The sequence below is a fragment of the Micromys minutus genome (assembly GCF_963924665.1).
Source record: "Micromys minutus genome assembly, chromosome: 6".
Taxonomy (NCBI): domain Eukaryota; kingdom Metazoa; phylum Chordata; class Mammalia; order Rodentia; family Muridae; genus Micromys; species Micromys minutus.
Window position 1 is genome coordinate 81,502,062 of NC_137975.1, and position 23,042 is coordinate 81,525,103.

At 39.6% G+C, this 23,042-nt stretch overlaps 2 protein-coding genes across 2 annotated transcripts in view; one reads left to right on the forward strand and one right to left on the reverse strand.

Annotated features, from left to right (window-relative positions):
• GMDS (GDP-mannose 4,6-dehydratase) overlaps window positions 1-23,042 on the reverse strand; it is a 594,697-nt gene that overhangs the window by 84,069 nt on the left and 487,586 nt on the right. The window contains exon 9 of the mRNA XM_080918622.1: window positions 7,037-7,133. Within this exon, the coding sequence (XP_080774748.1) occupies window positions 7,037-7,133 (97 nt within the window). The remainder of the gene's footprint in view (window positions 1-7,036; window positions 7,134-23,042) is intronic.
• LOC308421672 (large ribosomal subunit protein eL29-like) lies at window positions 10,875-11,447 on the forward strand (the record flags this gene model as incomplete). Its single annotated transcript, XM_080918124.1, has 1 exon — window positions 10,875-11,447. One exon carries the CDS (start codon window positions 10,875-10,877, stop codon window positions 11,445-11,447), a length of 573 nt encoding a protein of 190 aa, XP_080774250.1.

The window sequence follows — 23,042 nt, forward strand, 5'->3', positions numbered from 1 at the left end:
GGAGAAGGCTATTGCAGTACTGCAGAAAATAATTCTTATAAGCCTCTATGAGCAGAGGTTTTTGATTGTTTTTCTTTTTAGATTTGTTATTTTAGATGTATGTATGGCTTGGTAGAACAGAAAGAACATATTTGATTTTAACGACTAGCCAATGACGTTCTTATATTTCAGAATAAGTGCTGGGATGATAAGGATGGTACAATTACCTCGCCACAGACTGATCTCCCATAGGAAACTGCAGTGCTCTAGGTGATGCATATGCTATGGTTGGTATATAATGTGTCTTTCAAAAGGCTTTTGTTGCAAGGCTTGGTACATCATTGGCAGCTGATTTGATCTGGAGGTCTTCCATCTAATCAACTGATTATTTCACTGATAGAATGATGGCATTATTGGGTGGTGGGGCTAGTGAGGGGAAGCAGGTCACGTGTGATACATCTTGTACCCTCTGTTTCTGCCCTCTCTTATTCCTTTCCTTTTCCCTCTCTGCCTGGCTGCCATATAGACAGCAGCTCTACTCTAGGCTCTTTGCCATGGTGCTTGGCTTCACCACAAACCCAGAAACAGCAGAGTGAGCCAGCCGTGGACTGAAACCATGAAACAGAATAAATTTCTCCTACTTTAAATTGTTTCTCACAGGTGTTTGTTCCAGCAATGGAGAGGCTAATAATACATTAGAGCTAGTCAAAGCTTGAGCCAATCTTAGTAGGCATATGCTAAAGCACATTTTGGAAGTTATTATTTTTAGGTGTGAAGCAGTTAGTATTAGGATTATAAATAAAGGTTTTTTTTTTGTTTTGTTTTGTTTTGCTTTTTGTTTTATTTGTTTTTTGGGAAAAGGGACAGATTCCAAAGAAATTCTCTACTGATGCAAGTCATAAAAGTACTGACAATAAGGGTACCGGCTAAAGTTAAGGATAAATCAAAAACAAAAGTTTAGGTAATGGAACGTATATAGCTGTAGAGACAGATTTTTTTTTTTTTGAGTCCTTAATGATATTATAAGAAAAATATACAAGAGGCAGGAGAAAAGCTGAAGACACCATTCTCTGTACTCAATTATAATTGCTATTTCATTAGATATGAATTGCTCTCAAGGGGGCAGCTGCCAGGGAATGATCAGAAGCTTCAGCAGGAAAGGTATATGCCCCAAGGGTTTTCAATGCGATTTTATGAAGTATGGAAAACACACAGTGGAATATTTGAGAATCAACTGAAGAGATTGAAATTTAAAGCTCTTTCTAAGTCCAAGGAAGGAAAGGGGCAGGAAAGGGCAATGTGATTAAGGAAGGATATAAAGATTAGGACGAGGAGCCTAAGAGGGAGGCTTAAAAAAAATAAACAGAGATTTAGAGATATAAACTATTTATAAAATCAAGTAGTGAGAAGGCCAAAGAATAATTCAGAAGAGGAAGCATTATGATTGGGCATTACTGACAGTATTTCAACCATCATGGCCATATAGCTGTGAAAACAGTACATGGCAGGATGTTAAAATTGCAAAGGGCATTCCAGAACCAGCAGCCTAACTTCTTTTACAGGTCCAGCAGTGCTGGAAGAGATATGCTAGCTAGCCCATAATCAGGTCTCTATGCCTCCCCTGACCCCAGCTCTCACCAGTCAAAGGAAGGAACAAAAGCAAGCAGGAGTGGAGGGGGCATGAGAACTTTAGGGTCACAGGATCAGGGTCTGAGCCATGGGCTGAGCACCACCAGGACTGGAGTGAGGCATAGCACAGAGGGACTCATTTCCTGCCTAAAAGCCAAGTGTGAGAAGGTGGTGAGAGCAGCAATAGAGGGAAGGGGAGTTTCAGGACAAAAGGCCAGCTAGGTGTACACAAGAGCTTTTACACAGGTAGTTAGACACTGAGTGGAGGGACACACTGACTGCTACTTACACAAATCCTCCGATGACAGATCAAATTCCTGAGGTCTGGAAAGTGTTACATACCATTATTCTAAACAAGGCTACAAGATAGAGCAAGCAATTATAGGCCATTTGGCTTAACATCATTTACAGAAAAATATTAGGAAAAGTTTATGGGCGGGCAGAGGGGACAACTTGACAAGCATATGGTAATTTGATTAGGAACAGGCCACATGCTGTCACTGGAGAAAAGTCTGAGCTGGCTTGCTGGGCTTCTTTGAAGTTATTGCCTTCTCAGTTCTATATATTAATCCGTGTTTTTTTTTTCTCTTAATATCTATAGTCATTAGAAATTAATTTAAGATGTCAAAACAAAACCAACCATAATCAAGGAGATGAAAACACAATGGGAAGAAAAATGAATGTTAGAGACTAGTGATAATGTGAAAGAAAAATGCTAATGAATGGCAGAGAGCAAAGTTTAAACCAAATTAAAATAAAAAACAAATTTCAATTTTGGTCCTTCTCCTTATTTCGTAAAGTCCTCTGAAGAAAAAAAATGGAAAAAAAAAAAAGAAATATGAAAACAGAGTTTATTTAGCTTGTGTGAAACTAAAAACAAAGCTAAATTCTTCCTTTTTGTGTCTGTGTCTGTGCACTGATACAGTTAAAAATGTGCAAGAGAAGGGATGCTAGATTAATCTCTGCTTTTGAAAATTTTCAGCTTAAACGTTTTCAAAGAAAAAAGACATCTTTATGGTTCTGTATTAGGTTAATATCAATACTCACATTTCTCTGATATGTATCCACCGCCGAATAGCTCCCAAACATTAAGAAGAAATGAAAGAATGAAAATCTACACACACACCGAGTAACTGAATCCTTCCTGACCCTGGCTTATAGCTTTTTTAGCGTGTCAGTCTACTTTCTTCAGGTCTGGATTCTAGAGATTGATGGCATCTGCACATCTACTACATTTACTGGGGGCAAGTCAGTCCTGCTTACCACTGCATTATCAGGGTTCTAGAAGTGTGGCATAAATTTTAGGGAATGAATAAATAAGAAATGAATGTAGGTGTGGTATCAGATATTTATTGTTTGTCGGATTCTATAAAGGACTCATTTCATGCTCAAATAATTCTTTGAAAGAAATTCTCTAATTAATCCTATTTTTACCAGTGAAGAAACAGAAGCATCGAGAAATTAAGTAAATAACTTGCCGAAGATTATATATACATTTTATAACTGACAGGTACTAAATGGAGACACTCTGGCTTAAAGCCTACATTTAAGTACAATACTAATTTTTCCCAGAAATAAACATACTGGGACTGCAGAGATGGTTCTGTGGTTAGGAATATTTGTCATTCTTCCAAAAGATATGGGTTTGACTCCTAGCATCCACATGGTAGCTCATAACTAAGTGTAATTCCTGTTCCAGGGGACTCTTCTTGCCTTCTAACCTTCATGGGCACCTTGTGTACATGTACATTTAAACAAAACAAACTAAGTACATGTAAAGAAATTATACTTAAGTCAGGAATATTTTATTTTATTTTGTCTTACATGTCTAGGGATAGAAAATGGGATGTTACAATGTAGAGAAGGGCTTTATCAATGAGCTATGATCCAGCTTAAGGCAAGAGTCTCAAGGGTCACAGAAGTCAGGTTTCAATAGTGCCCCAAAGGAGCCATAGAAACGCATATGTAGAGTACAAAAGATATGGCTCCATTTATCTCTAATCACAAATTGCAGTCCTTGAATCAGAAGAAAAAGCTTCTCTACCCTTCATGCTAATACAAAAGTAAGGTTTAAGTTTTCATGGTATTGCAATCTGTGAGGAAAATAATCATTGGCACATGTGGATCTATCTGTGTCCCCTATGGTTCATCAGAGGCCTCTTAGGTTAATATCCACCTCTGCTGAGGAGATAGCGTTCTTAAGATTCCGCCACAGATGATTTACAAAAAACAAACAAACAAAAAATCCCCACAAAACTCTATTTTCTGCTTGTCTTGCTTTAAGATATCATTGTTCTAATATATGATGTGTATGTATGTCCTTATTCTTGTTTATCTTTGTTATTTCTTCTTTGGTCATTCTGGAACCAATTCCATGTAAGAAGATATAGTTTATGCTTTTAAAAGTGAATGCATTAAAACATTAGTTGATTATTTGGGACTGTAGTAATTGAACCTAGGGCCTTGTGAATGCTAGACAAGAAGTTGTCACTGAGATATACCCCAGCCCTAGGGTATATCATGCTTTGGCTATGAGTACCTGTACATAATGAAGATCTTGGGGGACAGATGACCAAAGATGATTAAAACAAACTTTCATAAGTTTTATTTCATAATTTGTGAAAAGGATCTCAAGAAAACTAACAAGAAGCCGCTGGGATATGCAGGATAGATGGAGACTCTAAGAAGAAAAGGACTATGTTTGGATAGAAGAAACAATATTCTTCCTTTTCTTCTCAGAGCATGCTCCTTTCAGTCTTCACTGGGTCTAGCTGCCAGCCTCTGAGGGACCTAGTGCTTTTCAGGACACAAAGGAATGACTTCTATGGCTGACAGGGCTCCCCATTTGGAAAAAAAAAAAAAAAACTTGTTTATAATGTAGTCACCTTTCAACTGGAAGAACACTGTCACCCTGGAGGCAACTCCACAAAAAGCTTGTCACTTCAGGTTGATCTAAGTTTCAGAGAACTTGCTTTGAGGAATGAGGTTAAAAGTTTAGTTTCACTATGCAAGAAGAGCATGCCCAACTGAATATTAAGCTGAAGTGTGGTGAATGAAGCAAACACAGCCTAGAGGCTTAAAAAGATGAAAAATAGAGCAGGGTCTACAATCTGGTAGTAACAGGAATCTGTGGGGAGAGCCAGCCAAGGGAAAGGGGGCAGCAAGCACGCATATGAAATCAGACACCACTCTGTGTTCACATAATGCTGGTGTCAATAGAGTTGCAGAACAGGTATGATGATAGCATTTGAATGAACAAAGGATGGGAAGGGAGGGAATCGGTGGGGATTCCAGAACAGTCTAGTTAGTTAGAGGGTCCTCTTCCTGTTCTACACTTTCCTTATCAATGCCACACCTGGCCTAAATTAGAATGACAAACAAGCCATTCTTAATGACTTGCTCTTAAAACAATTCTGGGTGTCAGAAAGAGGCATGCTTAAGCAGTTGTGAGAACACAAGCTTTTGCTGGCATGGCAAAGTTTTTACTCTGAAGTAACCATTTTTATTAGTGAGGAGAGAAAATTGTCCCTGTATATGACTTGTGAAGACTTTCAGGGAAATGAGGTCCTTGCAGCCCTTCCTCAGGATGGGAATAAATGCAGAGGGCTGGGAGTATAGAGGAGGTCCTTGCTGTGTCAGCAGCAGCATGGCTAGTATCTTCCTCCCCCAGGGACAGGCACATCCTCTCATAGGCACACCCACTCACCATTAGCTAAGAACAATCACTCTCTGTGTCAAAGCCTGGCCCCACCCTGTGGGGGGGACAAAGCAGGACTGCACAGCCCTACCTCTCCCAAGCCACTGTTCACTTCCTCTGTGTGGATTCTTTCTCTGTAAGAGGCAACCATTGAGTACAGTCTTTTGAGGAAGCAGGGGTGGGAGGTTGGGGGGTGGTGGTGGTGTGGGGGGGTAGAAGGGGTGGAGGGGTGTGGGGATAGGATAACACATTTGGAAGGCTGGCTAAGGAGCATACATTTCATTTTCAATCTGTCTTCACTGCCTTTTGCCAGAGAACAGGTTCTAAAGCTGCTACTCCACAGCCACACACTGGATACACCCTTAAGTGTGATTCTTTCTGAAGACACTGCTTTTTATTATCTTTAGCACTCCATTTTAAACACCCTTATTTTTATCATCATGAGTATGGATCACATTAAAGCAGTGATATTAAATTACACATTTTATATAAACTTAGAAAAGGAAAATGTTTCATACTAACAGTGTACACTGTTGACATTAACAATCCATTTCTCTTTTAAAATAATTACTGCATATATGTGTATACACCTTGTCTGGTGTATGCCTGTGGAAAGCAGAGGACAACTTTTAGGAGTTGGTTCTCTCTTTCCACCCTGTGGATCCTGGGGAATAAGGTCATCAGCGCTGGCAGCAAGCAACTTTACCCACTGGGCCATTTCCCTGGCTTCTAAAGTATTAGCATGGAAATTTATGTCTTTAGAAATTTCTCTGTCTACTAACCAGTAAGTCACTATTAAACAACTATCTTGTTCCAAACTATCTTGTTTGTATTTCTCCTTCTCCCCAAAGTCTCTATCCTCAAAGAAGTTAGAGTCTGGCAAAGAAAGGAAAACATGAAAACAAATGATTATAACAGGTCCTACAGCAGTGGTGCTCAAACTGTGGGTCATGACCCCTTTTGGGGTCAAATGACCATTTCATGGGGCTCACTTAGGACCATTGTCAAGCACACATTTTTACACTACAATTCATCACAGTAGTAAAATAACAGTTATGAAGTAGCAACAAAAATAATTTTAGGGTTGGGGGTCAATACAATATGAGGAGCTGTACTAAAGTGTCACAGCTTTAGGAAGACTGAGAACCACTGTCTTCTAGTGTGCAAGGTAATTACAGAGACAAGAGAAGTGTTACTGGCAGTAGAATATTGGTTAGGAAAGGATGCTATCTGAGCTGAGCCTTACAAGGTAGGGGAAGACTTTTATGAGTGGTGTGCATGTGACTGTACATGCATCATGTTGGTGGGCATATGTGTGAGAGTATGCACAGATAGTGAACAAAGATAGGTGGCTGGGAAAAATGGCCTCTGGCCCTAGAAACCCTACAGGTGTAGTGATTAGTAAAGCAGACATCTTATGGGCATCAGGGATCAGTCTGTAGACCAGACCAATAAGATGAAATTTGTCTGAGCTATGATCTCCATTGCTGGAATCAATATTTTCCTGGGTGTGTTTCATTCTTGTTTTTCTTTACACAACAATAGATTTTTGTGGTGAGAATGGTATCTCAAACTTAATTCTCTGTGTTCTCTTTTGGGAAGTGCCCTGTGGAGTATGCCAGAGAGGCATATTAGAGATCTTTGAAGGTTGGCAGCAGGCATTCCAGGAGGGAATTTTCCCAGCCAGCTGGCCAAGGGTGGCCACACTTTGGGTGCTGAGAGAGTCCTTACCACTTCAGTCGGTCGGTAGTATTTTAGATCCACAGTGACATGAACTTTGCCGGTCTCTTTACATCTGCCCACTTCATTTTCATTCTTTCCTTCCCACCTGCAAAGAAGACAAACAATCAATTCTTAATTGCTTAGTAGCATGTGGCCACACTGGGCTGCTCAGGATGGCTTTCTGGTCTTCTCCCAGCAGGAGGGCGCATAAGCATATTAACAGCAGGGCAGGCTCACCCTCCACCTAGTTATTCCAGCAATTGTGGCTTTCAAAATTTTCAGTATTTGTTTGAAAGGAAGTTTAACCCTCAACCCTGTTTCCTTTTGCAAAATATCAAGATGAATTCAAAACTGAGACTTTAGACCATAAATAGTTGAATACATTTTAGGGATCTCAAAGGGTTTTTTTTTTTTTTTATATACTTTAAAAGATTATTCTTAATTCATCTGGAATAACAAAAGACCTAGAATAGCGAAATCCATCCTCAACAACAAAAAAACATCTGCAGGAATCACTATCCCTGATCTCAAGCTATATTACAAGGCAATTGTGTTAAAAACCGCATGGTACTGATACAGAGATAGGCACGTGGATCAATGGAACAGAATAGACAATCCAGAACTGGGCCCTCACGTATATGGTCACCTGATTTTTGACAAAAAAGCTGGAAACATTCAATGGAAAAAGGACAGCCTCTTCAACAAATGGTGTTGGTTCAACTGGCAGTCAGTATGCAGAAGAATGAAAATAGACCCTTTCCTATCTCCTTGTACAAAGCTCAAGTGCAAGTGGATCAAAGATCTCCACATTAAACCAGGTACACTGAAACTATTAGAAGAGAAAGTAGGGAAAACCTTAGAACACATAGGCACAGGAGAAAATTTCCTGAACAGAACACCAATGGTTTGTGCTGTAAGATCAAAGATTGAGAAATGGGACTTAATGAGATTGAAAAGTTTCTGTTAGGCTAGGGACACTGTCAAGAAAACAAAACAGCAGCCAACAGATTTGGAAAAGATCTTTACCAACCTCACATCTGATAGAGGTCTAATATCCAATGTATACAAAGAACTCAAGAAGTTAGACGCCAGAGAATCAAACAATCCTATTTAAAAAAATGGAGTACAGAGCTAAACAAAAAATTCTCAAATGAGGAATATCAAATGGCTGAGAAGCATCTAAGGAAGTGCTCGATATCCCTAGACATCAGAGAAATGCAAATCAAAACAACCCTGAGATTCCACCTTACACCAGTCAGAATGGCTAAGATCAAAACTCAGATGACAGCAGATGCTGGCAAGGATACAGAGAAAGAGGAACACTCCTCCACTGTTGGTGGGTTGTAAACTGATACAACCACTCTGGAAATCAGTCTGGTGGTTCCTCAGAAAATTGGGCATAGTTCTACCTGAAGACCCAGTTATTCCAATTCTGGGCATATACCCCAGAGAAGTGCCAACATACAATAAGGGCACATGCACCACAATGTTCATAGCAGCCCTATTTATAATAGCGAGAAGCTGGAAAGAACCCAGATGTCCTTCAGTAGATGAATGGATACAAAAATTGTGGTATATTTACACAATGGGGTACTACTCAGCTATTAGAAAAAAATGACTTTATGAAATTCCTAAGAAAATGATTGCAACTAGAGAATATCATCCTGAGTGAGGTAACCCAGTCACAAAAGAACAGACATAATATACAGCTGCTGATAATTGGATACTAACCCCAGAAAGCTCTGAACACCCCAGAAACAACTCACAGGCCATATGAAGCTCAAGAAAAGCAAAGGCCAAAAAATGAAAACCTCAGTCATTCTTAGGAAAAAAAAAATAAGTGTATAGCACCCTCTCAGAGTGTGGTACATCTGGACCTTAAATCATTAATAATCCAAGAGCTAAGAATATAGCCTTGTGGCAATTTTGGGTATTCAAAGATCATTATGCTTAATCTATACTCAACAAGGAAACTGACTGTTTCCATATTAAGTTCTGTCCTACATGTACTTCATGCTTATGGTAACTAGAAGGATTTCAAAGCATGCTATCAAACCTCGAAAAGAATTAAGTACTGACAAAAAATATTCACATAGTGTTATGCCAAAATGCCTTTAAAAATCTGTATATGCATCCCTCTTTTTAAAAATTAAAGTCGTAAGAGAGGAAAAAAATTATTCTTTTTAGGCATTTATTATGAATTGACTATTGTCATTGTCATGACTTGACTATTATCCACCCTTTTTATTTTCTTTCATATGTTAGGCATAGTTAGTATGAGACCAATGCACCCAATTCAGTGGTAAGTTCCAAACCTTATTGTTCTATTGTTCCTTCCTGTATTATGTCCTTGTGAAGGATGCCTCACCACCTCACCACAGATGATGAAGCCTCCCCAAAGCATACAACTAAATCGTTCATTTCCTGCTCTCTAGCATGATTTCCTCTGACTTGGCTGTGGTGTTCCTTGACTGGAGCTTGCCTCGCTAAACATCTGCAGTTAAAGAAAGTAAGGATCCACTATGACCCTCCAGGGGTGCAATGAGTGCAACCCATAATAGGCTCCTGGGTGGAAAGCACTTCTCATGGGAAACTCTCCTAACCTGCTTTATGTTCTCATTTTTCATTAAGTCGAATGACTAGAGCTGAGCCTGGTGGTGCAAATCTGTAATTTTAGTTACTTTGGAGGCTGGGTCCAAAATTAGGAGGATCTTAAATTCAAGGGCAATATAGTGACCTTTCTATCTCTGAAAAAAAGAAGATGAGAAAGTTCTTGATTTACTGTTGACCTTGGGATTTCTATAATCTAATATCCCAAGAATAGAATATATTATGTGGTTTAAGTTATTTTCACAATCTTTTTTGGCAAGTAAAGAAAAGAAAAAATCTGACTAATGTCTGGCTTCGGCACTTATCCTTTGAATAAGTTTGCTTCATCAGCTGGGACTCAACACAGGACAATTCTGTGGCCTCCTCAAATCACTGACATAAAGGACCAAAGGGAAAATCAGAGCATTCAATGGTTACTTGACTATGTCATAGATGCCTTTGAAAACGAACACTGGACACTGAAGAATGTTAGATATCAAAACAGGTTGAATACAGACTGGGCTCACAAACTTTATTTTTGATTAATTATATGATTATTTTATCAAGTCACCTCTGCCAACAGATAAACTTGGCAGCAGAGGGGAACTATTTGTTTCTTGAGGAAATACTCAGTTTGCTGGTTTGTGAATGTCCTAGTAGACTCAAGGCAGACATGACAACCATTTAGTGACACAGAAAATAATAATAGTACACTATATTGAACTATATAAATTATATAAGCAGTCATTTCCCATGAATTTTATCTTGATCAACTAAAACAGAAGCATTTGGTAATCTACTAATTAGGCTTAACTTTTTAATGTTGGGTAGATAGACAAGTAACACAAAGCAGACAATTTCAAAGCATCTTTTAGCTATATTTTTTGTCTACATTTCATACTGTAGAAAGAGACACAGTTCTAACTGTCCTAGATAGAGATACCTCTAGGATAGCATCTCCAGCTGAGCCAAAGTGTTAACAGAAACAACAATTTCTTTTCCTTTTGTAGTTAAGCATTTACTCTATGACAAGCAAACTGACTTAGCATATACAAACAGATTTAACACATTCTGCACATACCCACAAACACACTCATGCACAATACCTCCTGCCCCATACCAAACACACAAAACAAAATACACATAACACCCTAACTACATACATACATAAACACTTAAAAGATCCCTTCCACTGCCCCCTCCCCACATTTAAGCTCATAAATCCCTGGTCAGGCCTCCAGACAGATTGGTCACAGAAATGAGGCCACCCAGAATCTTCGGCCTGATAGACTGCAAACTTGTTTGTCTCTTTCTCTTCCGGTCCCAGGCGCTGCGGGAGCTGCGGGTTACCGTGCAGACGTGGCCACGTCCAAAAAACCACACCACCCACAACCAGTCCCGCAAATGGCACAGGAATGGCATCAAGAAACCCCGGTCACAAAGATACGAATCTCTTAAGGGGGTTGATCCCAAGTTCCTGAGGAACATGCGTTTTGCCAAGAAGCACAACAAGAAAGGCCTGAAGAAGATGCAGGCCAACAATGCAAAGGCAGTGAGTGCACGCGCAGAGGCCATCAAGGCACTTGTGAAGCCTGAGGTCATCAAGCCCAAGATGCCAAAGGGCCCCAGCCGCAAACTCAGCCGTTTGGCTTTCATCGCTCACCCCAAGCTTGGGAAGAAGATTCGAAGCTACATGGCCAAGGGTCGTAGGCTCTGCCAACCAAAGCCCAAGGTTCAAACCAAGGCAGAGGCCAAAGCTCCAGCTCAGGCCCAGGCTTTGGCTCCAGCTCAGGCTCCCAAAGGGGCCCAGGCCCCTGAGAAGGCTCCGTAGAAAAGGCCCCTGCCAAAGTGAAGACAGACGGACAGACTGCCATGACACACCCGCCTACACACTATTGCAGATGACCAGTGTCCTATGCTGTTTTTACAAATAAACTTGAAACAAGAAAAAAAAAAAAAAGCCATCGTGTAAATACCCTGAGCATCATAGCTTACATACACTATGCTACATACCCTTCCTTTGTACTCCTTCTATATCATCTTCCCCTGACCCTGTTTCTTCCACATCACTATTTCTCCCAAACCACCCTCTGCATCTTTAAAACCTTTTTTCAAGGGCAGAAAAAGCAGCCAACGTCAGAGTTGTTCCTGTGATTCAGTGGATCTGGCTATGGCCATCTTTTGTAGTCGTGAAAGAAAATATTTTATTCTTTTTACATTTATTTACTTACTGTCTGTGTATGTATCTCTCTCTCTCTCTGTGTGTGTGTGGGGCACTGCACTCTTGTGAAAGTTGTTAGAGTTTGTTCTCTGTTCTCACCATGTGGTTTCTAGGGCTTAAACTCAGGCCATTCGGTTTGGAGGTGAGCAACTTTCCAGGATGATCTATCTTGTTGGGCAGCATTTCATTCTTATTTATAGCTGATTGTTATAAACAATGATTTAGGACTGACTACTGTTTCTCATGGTTGGTTTGCTATCACAGCAAATAGCTGAGATTTGTAACACTAGCTAAAAGGGGAAAGATTGAAGAAAGGCTCCTCCCCACCTCAGGGGCTTATTAAATGCAAAGACAGACTTGGGGTTAATATGTCTTTGGCACTTGTGGTCCAAGTACCCAAAAAGCCTTTCTTGTGGCTGTCTGAGAACTGTCTTCTAGGCTTCCATCTTGTACTCCGTTGATTACAGATAGTCTTATCCTCTGTAATTCAGCCATACTGAAAAATCAAATAGAACCATAAAATGGGTCCCAGAAGAACAGGTTCAAAGAAACCACCTTCTTACTTGCACTAGATCTTAATGAAGACAGTAAGCAAAAGTTTCAGCCAAGGGCCAAAATTACTCAGTTACAATGCAAGAAACACTGTGTTAACATGTGAACAGTAATAGCTACTTGTAGTAACAAATGAAACTGTAACTCAAAGCAGAACTTCAGTGTCAATGAAATGACCACGTCTTGACTGGGACTACAGGATTCAGCTAATTAACAGGAATTATCACTTACTAATTTAGATTGGCAGCTCCTTAGGCAAGGATACTGAAAAATTCAATTTAAAACTTAATTGTCAGAAGAGTAACAGAATTACTCAAATGAAGAAGAAAAGGCCCTATTAATCTATTCAATGAATATTTTCTTCAGTGGTAAAGCCACCATCAAGGTGCTCATTCTCTTGTAAACAAACCCTTACCCATGTTCCTGTAAGTGGCCCTAGTGAAAACCACTAATTCTCTCCCCCCCTCCCTCTCTTATACACACACACAGATGAGACATGAAAATAAAAGGAGAGACTAGATAGGAAGAGGAAGGGTGTAACTGGTAGTGTCAGAAGAACAAGAAAAGGTAATGCGGCTGAATATAATTTAAAAAAGTACACAACTCCAGTATATAAAAATGCCACAATGAAACCCATTTTTTTTTTTTGTATAATTGTCTTTAATAGGTGCTGAAAACGAACATTAAACAAGACTAACTTATGAGGCTAGGGATTTCTTGTAGCTCAGGGTACAGCACTTGAATTTCATGTTCAAGGTCATGGCTTTCATCCCCAGCACAATAAGAAAAGAAATTTAGACAATCAAAAGTCCTGTTGAGGTAACAAGAGCAAGGCCAACCAAGAAATTAATTTCTGGACAACTGTGCCTTGAGAGGCAACACTTTTCTTAGTAATGGAAATGTCCCAGAAACTCAATATTTACTCCCTAGACATGAAGGAGGAGTCAGTGCCTAGTTTAGATAAGATACAGAGGGGTCCTGGAAGACTAAACAGCATCTAAAGAGGGATGATAACATGCATACTTCACTTGGTCCTTAGGTTCCTTTCAAAACCAACAAATTCACAAGGGCTGAAAATACAGGTAAGAGACTAGAAGACTCAATTCCAGAAGCTAGAAGACATGAAGATGAATGTTGAAGACTCAACAGAAGCCACAGAGGACCTGAGAATAGACCCTGTTTGCATTTGTAGAAATCCCAGCATGCTCAGAGCGTGCAGTAGCCCCTCATCTCTTCATCTTTTCCCACTGGACAACTGCCTCACCCAGCCTGGTAAACAAGGCCACTGGACTGAAGGTTACAGGTCCAGGAATGGGAAGGGTCTAGACACTGAAAATGGAGGAAATTTAGTGAGTGCTGAGGACTGAGATTCTTGACCATATTCCATCAGGTGGCAATCAGCTCTACTTCCTTCCAAGAGTAGACTGAGAGGTATTCCCTGGGCTTCAGAGACTTTATACCTCAATGGCCATGTCAGGCCACCTCATAGTGACATACACAACTATAGGTAAGTTCTAACTATGTCTTTAAACTTCCCATTTAGTTTCTTAGGCTGTATTTTCAAATGTAATAGAAAAACCAAGGAGTACTAGACCAGGTAAGTGCAAAAAGCCACATATTTTGAGAAAGGCTGAACAACAAAACAACAACAACAACAAAAACTATGACAAAGCAAGCAAGCAAATAAACAAAAAACACTTGGAGGGCATAGAATGGGTAGAAAAAAATTAAAAAAAAAAAAACTAAACTAAGCTTTCACAAATACTACCATCCATATACTCAGGAACATAGTAAAGCCAGCAAGCACATAGTAAAACTACTATAAGAAAAGTACAAAATTTCTTGAAACACAAAAATTTCTAAAACTTGAATAAGAAAAAAAAGAAACTCAAAACTGAAGATTGTGAAGACAAAATTGAAGAGCTCTCCTAGAAAACAGTGCAAAAATCTATAGACATAGACAGGAGTTAAGAAAATTCAAGGGTGAACAGGAGTCTGTATAATAAATTTCTAGTAAGATTGTACATAAGAAATGGAACATGGAGAATTATCTTACAGAAGAAGGGATTTTAAAGAATTTTAAGACTGTGTAGGAGACAATATAATAGACATGTATAATAGGATTTCTAGGAAGAAAATACAGAAAAATAGAGCAAAGTGAATTATCTTAAAATAAAGAAATTGATCAGAGCAGAAGCACATGCATTTGTAGACAAAGAGTGACCACATTATAGGTGGGTCTAGACCCCACCTGACATGGAGTTTCACATTTCTGAATGAAGAAACAAATCTGGGAGTCAGACTGCTCCTGGAGGCTCAGCTAAACACTGCAAATACAAGGCCAATGGAGGAGTGCTTTCAAAGTTCTGAAATAAAATTATTTCTACTCTGGAAACAGTGAATATAAGATGCTAATTCTGAGATAGACTAGATGTTATTTTGAGATTTAACTGGGGTTTTGAAAAATGTTGTCAGCAAATAGGGGTTCCAACTTAAGAGAAAATCTGTGAGTCTATTAGATGTGTGAAGAAGACTCTGGACGCTGATCCTCCTGCCTGTCCAGACTGAGTCAGACCAAGTTTCTGTTTGAGGGAAACATGACAAATAGGCTAACACAGGTAATCTGAAAAACCTTGATAGGTTATTTAGAAAGATAGTACAATGTTTATGGTGAAGTTAGTGATAAATACATAGAAAATGAACCAAAGGGACAAAATCATCTAAGAGGGGTATGATAAAAAATGATAATTGTTCATAAAAGCAAAACTGGTCATTTTCTGAAGGTTTTAGTCATGCAAACAAAATATCAAGCTAGCAAAAAACTAAACTATAATAATAGAGTAGTAATAAAATGGAGGTTTGGGGCATATGTAGGTAGAGAGAACAGTGCTGTCAGGTTGGACAAGAAAAGCCAACAGATAAATGCCTAGAAGGGAAAAACCAAGACCCAGAACCACATCATTTAGAAGCACAGGTATAAGTGCCAAGACAACCATCTGATTTTGAGAATGAAAGAAAAGTAGAATGGAGTAAATAATTATCTTGGAATAAATCAAGACACTTTACCACAGCAGAACAAGACAGACTTCCAACACAAAATGATGAGTTCCCAATAACATAAGGCATGGGGCTGGCTAGGAAGATGGAGATGGAGAGGAGAACAATATGGATTGTGACAATTCTTAGAGAGAGAATGGAGATTAAGTTTTGTGCTTAAAACAACAACTAACAGTTTGTAAGTTGAAGTAAGAAATGGAATAAGAGAACCACAAACAATGAGCTTGACAAGGCATGGGTCATGATGGGTCAGCTCTTTCTGGCAGTCCTTTTCTATGGCAGATGAAGACATTCAGGAATGATCTATGATGGACTTCATCCTGTTCTAGCCAGAACTTTTCTCTAGGCATAGGCTTTCTGTCCTGTGCCTTCTTTACCAATCTGACTCCTCCTGGGTCTTCTGCCACTTTGCCTTTGGCATGGTGAAGGCCTTTGAAGGCATCGACATGCTGGCAGCTATAGTACCTAAGGAAATATCTTGTAGGCAGGAGACCGAGTTTGTAAGAAGCCCGGAGAAGAGCTATCTTATCTGTAAGGGGCAGGCCTGGTACAATATGACCCCAGAGATCTAATAGCAAGAGCATCTTCTAGTTGGTGGTCAGAAATTGTAGATTGTCCTGAAGCTGTTTGTATTTTAATGTTAATTCCACTTCCTCTAGAAAGGCTGGCTAGTTGCTGACTCCAACTGAACCTTCCCATTTTAATCAGTAAAATAAAGGCAAGCCAGTGACTGGGCGGAGTGAGGGAATTAGAGACAGCTGAGAGGTCATAAGAAGGGCAGAGGACTGGATTAGAGGTCCTGGTAACATGGAGCTTCCCAAGGACCAGCTGGACCCAGGTGGAATTTATTGGTGTTAAAAAAACTATGAACATTAAGGATTTTACAGGTCTAATATCTCATGTAGAAGGAAAGTTTGTATCTTTGTCTATTTGATGCAGTCTTGTTGTGTAGAGGATTTGTGGATTGAGAGTTGAATATATAAACCTGTATGAAAAGCTATCGGACTGCAGAGCTGTGTTTGTGGGATTTTGGGTTAGAGAAACACCCCAGGACAGAGGCAGAGAGTAGGTGATAGAAAACCACCAGGGAAGGGAGTTGTGTGGATGAGTTGGGCCGTGTTGGCGGCTCAGACTGGGCTCCAGAGGTGTGTGTGGCCTTTATCAGGGTCTCCCCTGAGGAGTGAGACCTCCAGGACAGGAAAGAGATGAGAGTTTATTTTTTAATATTTACTGCAACAAGAAATGTCCTGTGTCAATGGCCAGATATGAAGGAGAATGAGGGACTAATAGAGAACTTGTTGGCACAGGATGTCAAAATTTTGAAAGGAAGTAGTTAAGGGACACTGGGCTGCCTATTATCATATTAGAGGACAAGGGGAGGAGGAGCAGTATGTATTAGGGGAGTTCAGAACCAGTGTGTCCTCAGGGTGGGAGTGGAGGTGGGGGAAGAGGGAGAGCTTGATTCTAGAGAGAAGAAAGTGGAGAGATGGAACTCTTCCCCTAATGTTAGAAGACAGTACTTGTCTACTTGGTACTTTATAGATACCAGAATATTAGCTACATACATTCTTTCTCATTGATACTTCAATAGGAAACAGCCTTTCTTATCCTTCCTTAAAATTCTTCCATGACATTAATGCTCATAATTTCTCGGCAGCAAAAAGTCCAGCTGTTTGTGCTGTGGTTAGTAAACAATGTTGACAAAATATAAATTTAAATCAACCTGAACATACAAGGTGCTTCCTAACAGCTAACAGTTATTTTGCTATTGTATTAGGTTCTTAAGAATTTCAACTGTTAAATTCAGTCAGCTGTCAGACATTTACACTTGGTTAAACAGCACAAAGAGGTTCTGAGGGCTGAGTGTTGTATTGGAGCCACAAGGGTAAGGGGCGCTGTAACCAAGACCACAAGGTCAGGTGGGACAGGGCATCAACTTGGACTCAGGTGACTTTCCTCCTGAGGCTAGCATGAGATGATGGTGCTGATGCCCTACAAGAAGGGTACTTACTACATTTGTGTGTGTGTGAATAGATCATGCCCAACATTTTTAGTAAAGGTGTTCCTTCCTTTCCTCATCCTATAAGTATGATTAAGACACTGCTACAGAGCGAATGTATTTCAGATCACCTTTTCTTATGTTTTATCTCCAGGAAATATACCATACTGGTATATGTAAAAAGGTATGGGTGTCTATAGAGCAAAGGGCAAGAGATAAAAAGAACAAGAGAGCAGGTTTAATTCTCCACAGCTGAAACTTGTAGTCAGAGAATTCTGAGTGCTTCTGTACTGAATTTATAGAACTGCTGAACATACTCTGGTGGTTTGCTTTACTTTACTTATTTTCTCTTATTCAATTGGGGTGTTACTACCCACACCCAAGGGTATAGGTGTAACTATTATGCTTCGCAAAAAACAAAATGTCAGCCTTACTACAGGGGTGTGAGAAGGAATGCTCTCAGCACAGAATTGGCCTTTAGTGACTTCTAGATATGTTTGTCTTCCTCTCATCTCTACAAATATGTACTCCAATCACTCTGCTAAGCCAGGTACTCGACCTGGGATCTGTCTTTCAGGTGCTTAGTTTACTGCCACACAATCCTGAGTGAATGATGGCTACTGACATCTGTTAAGGCCCAGCAGAGGCCCCTGGCAGAGTTGCTGAGGTGAGGGTGTTGGCAAAGGAATATATCTGAACTAAGAACTGAGAGATATGTGGGCAGTAGTTGGGGAAAGAGAGGGAACTGTAGGAGCTGTAGCTCTTTGTATGCCCATGTGGTCAAGCTGGTCCACCCAGATCACCAGCTTGCCTGGCAAAGACACAGTTCACTGGCATATGCTGTGATGTATTTTTCATGGGACCCACCCACCTAGGCTGCTTTTCCTCATCTCAACTACCATACATCTTCCATTTGGGTAAGAGTTGGATTTAGTCTATCCTTCTACATATACATGTCTCATCTTGATCATGTTGTTCTAACTTCAGGATTTATGTAGCTCATTTGTAAAAGACCACATCAATATGTTCATATTTATAAATTATGTGTTTTTATTAACTGTCACCTAATTATTAAGGACAAAACATATCTTCTGATTCTCTATAATGAGCTTGTCTTTGAATGAAAATGAGGAGGGCAAAGACATAATGATAACTGAGCATCTATATATGGTAGGTATGTGCTGGGAGTGAGGTGTATAGCAGTTACTTTAGGATCTACTAGATTCTTGGTTAAAAGTCAGAATTGATCTGCTACCTACTAAACTGAAGCAACTGTATAGGGACTAGAATTAGGGTTGACTATGCAGAGCATCTATCACAGAAAGATTAAACCAGACCTTAGATACACTAATGATCCAAAGACTGTATCACATTCTAATGAATTATAACTCCAAATAACTTAGAAGTTCTTAGAAATATATTCCTCGGGAGGAGATAGGACACGGGCGGGGGTGGGGGGTGGGGTGGCGGGGGGAAGTAAAAGAGGAGAGAGGAAGGTAAAAGGAAGGAGGTGGAAATTGCTTTAAATGACAGCTTGGAGGTTACACAAACATTAAATAGACCAGACACATTTGGAGGCATGAGACTGTAGACAATCTTTAGGATTCTCAGAACTGGCATTTCTACATAGAGATAGTTTCTGGTTCTAACAGCAGCTTCTGAGTGGTGATGAGTGAAAGGAACTGGAGTTCTGTCATGTAGGCCCACACTCAACTAGACAGTAGAGAGCAAAGATTTGGCAAGCTACTAAAGTGGGGTCCAAGCTCCCTGAGAGCTTCAAGTGGATGGCCTAAAAGGCACCTTTGAAGGCACCCAGGGAAATGTAGAGTCATGGTGATTTTACCAACTGCCCTAGGCAAAGAGCCCTTAGAGCCACTGCTCATCAATTGATTTGTTCTTTAAAATGCAAGTGAACAGTCACAGGCTCAGTAAACTTGAGGGATATCTCATAGTAGCAAACTGGACATGGGGCATAGACTTGCAACTGGAACCTTCATGCATTGGCCTGCTTCCTTTAGACATCGTTACACACCCCCTGGGCCATTCTCTACAGGACAGTGTCTAGAAGTTCTGTCTACAAGGAACATTGTCTCACAAGTATAAGCACACAACAACAGAGCTTCTTAAGAGGGCATGAGAAATGATTACATTTTTATTGTATAATGACATTTTTCTCTGTTGCTTTTTACTGGCAATCTAAATTGAGCACATCTTTATTCCCATCAAAAGACATAGATTTTCACATGCTACAGGATATCCTTACATTTTTTTCTAAAAAAAAAAAAAGAAAAAAAGAAAGAGAAAACAAAGAAATAAACAAATTTAAAAACACCCATGAAATTAACAACTGAAAACCGGACAGGTATTTGCTTTTTCTCCTATCATCTCAGTTGCAGGAGTGGTGTTTTCTTTCCCTGTTACTTAGTACTTAGTAATAGATTGACACTAAAGTAAAAACAAAACAAAACACCAACAGTAAACAGAGCCCCTATTATGCAACCCCGCCCCCTGTAATACTCCCAGAAGAAGAAGATAGGTGCTTCCATAAGGTTTTCAGTGCAATCATCTACATGAAAATATAAACATCATAAATTTTTACCAGGATACACTATAGTAACTCAAGCTTAAATTACTGTCCTGTTTTCAATGGGTTCAAAGAAAAAGTTACTCATATAGTAATATGTGTATAATTCTAAGTGTATGGATAGTGCTATTGCTTGAATCACACCTCTATTATGGATTGAATGCTTGTTCACCAGCTGAAAGCATTACATTGGGAGGTTCAGGAAATTTAGGGAAGTTGGGTCTACATGGAGGATGTAGGTTACTAGTAGTGAAATCTGTTGTTTTCTGCTTTCAGGTTCACCATTAATTAACAGCTGTCTTCTGTCATACTCTCCCCAAGTTCATGTCCCAAATGGGTATGGTTGGACCCCTTTGAAATTATGAATCCAAACAAATCCTTCCTTCATTATAATTTACCACAACAATGAAATAAGTAATTAATATAGATGCAAATATTTGTAAAGTCTTTTCAGTGAATATTACCATATATATTTTCAAAACCAGTAGAATAACCAGGAAGAGACAACAGCTCTTGAAACAGTTAAATAAGAATGTTCTAGCTACTGATTGTTGTGTCTGATAAGGAAGAATCATGTACAATCAGATTTCAGGAAAATCTGAGATTCTAAGGAAACTATAAGCATGGGAGGCACAGAAGGCAAATACTCTGAGGACAAAGGCTTTTTAGTTAATGGTAGCACTGCAGAAGCTAGAGTTTTTGGCTATTACCCTATGTCTGATCAAATCCTGCTGATTCTGTCTTTTGAGTCAATCCCATCCCTCTTTCTCCATGCCTCAAGCTGAATCCAAATTCTTTTCTCCCCTTCTTTTCAGTAGGGCATCTTGTACGACTCTAGGGAGGTAGCATTATGGCTTCCTACAAGCTCACCACCATGCCAGAGTGAATCACACTAATCATGAACCTAGAGAAATCAGAGAAATGATGAGCAATGCTGGAAGGACCTCTGGCCCAGGCTGCCTTTGGAGAACACCTATGTGTGCTCAATTAAATATTTATAGAATGCCTATCATGGCAGCTGTTGTCAGCACTGAGGTTATGAGACAGATGCTAGTGCTGTGCAAATCCTTCCATCTGGAGACCCAAGACAGGAGGAGCTGAGCAACTATGGAGAAGTGTTGAGGTTTAGGAGACACGCTTCTAGTAAGAGCACTTAAGATTAAACTACTTAGGAAAACTGCCCTTCAAAAGTCTATTAGGAGTTACTTTATTTTACTAGAATTTCAGCTGTTGAAGACCGTTGAAGCAAGTGTAGCTTCTTTGTTCACTCTTTTTCAGCTGGGGCTTTCTGTCTTAGAGGTGTGTAAGCCTAGCACTGCTGCCTTGTCTGTCAGTAACATGGCTAGGTCTTTCACAAACTCAGATGCACTCTACAAAATTATAAAAGAATATGTCAGAAAGATAAAAAATATAAGTAAATTGAAGTGTCTCTGTGGTAGCTGTATGTATGCAAGTGTGTGAGTGTATGTGTATACATATGTAGGTATGTAATATGTGCATGTGTATATGTGTGCATATGTATATGTGCAGGTGTGTATATATGCGCATGCGCATACAGGTGTTTATATATTTGTGTATGAGTGTGTGATGTACATGTGTATATGTGTATGACTGTGGTATATATATATGTGTGTGTGAGGGCACGTGTGTGTGTGTGTGTGTGTGTGTGTGTGTGTGTGTATAGTGCTAAGTATCTAACCTAGGGCTTTAAATCCTAGAAAAGCATTATACCTACCAGTGCTTAGTTATAGCCCACTAGGGTTACCACTTGAATCAGAAATGGTGCAGTTGGGTCCTAGCTCTTCCACTTCTAGTGGGAAGGACACTGAACCTCTTGCCTAGTTTTTTTCCCTCATTCAAACAGCTTCCTCATTAAAACAGTGAGTTTTAGAGCTAATTTGTGTATACATGCTGCTTTTGTCTACCCACAACTTTCTTTAGAAAAAGTACCCTCCTATTGGCAATAGTTCTCCCCCACCCCAAAGCCTGGGACAGATGATCACAAGACACAACTGTCCTTTTCAGTCATCATTCAGTCATTAACAGCAGATTCTGTAGTAGAGCTTAAGCTTGATTGATACTATTAACCTTTACCCCTCTTTACCTCACCTCAGTGGTATACCCTTTGTAGCACCCAGATGTAGCTGGGAAAACAGAGACAGAGAGGAAAAAATAGTGGCCCTAGAAAGTCATCAATCTGGGATTCCATCCCAAGAAAGTGGCACTGAACCTGGCCTGCAACCGTAGTATTACAGCACATGTGTGCAGACAGGGATGAGTGCTTTTAAATGCAACTGATCAGGACTTGAGATAAATTAAGAATCCTTGGGAGAAAAAAGTACATATAGAATTCTCCCTAATCTTCACATAAGTAGTGCACATATATACAAAGCAAAACACCACACACACAAAATAAAATAAATCCAAGAAAAAATTTCAAAGAAGAAAAGTATAGGGCAGAGAGCTAAAAGCTACTCATAATACAAAGACCATCCACAAAGCCTGGCATGTTTTCTTTGTGGTCTATCACATGTACACCTGCAGAGTATTCAAAGCATATCTAAACCTGTGTCCTGCTTACATTTTCATTAAATGTCACGATAATCATGTTTTATTGTATTTGTGTTCCCTTAGCACTATTTTCCATAGTTATATAATAAATTAACTTACACATTTCTATGATGATGTCTTAGACATTCCTCACTTTCTCTTTGTACAAAATCAATTAGATTGAGGTATAATTCACAAGCTGTTACAGATAGGTAGTTTGGTGAGCTCTGAAACATTCATGTACTCCTGTAACCACCACCACCACCACCACAATCAAGATCAACATTCCTACTATCCAGAAGATTCCAAGTCACTCATTCCATATTTAGATATGTGTTTCTTATGTTGTGATTTGGTGGGAGAGATGGCTATTTATCCAGAAGTCAGTTTTGGACAAACATTGATTGGCTTTCTGGCATATTCTTCTTTCTTAAAACAGTATTTAAATCATACATTACTAATT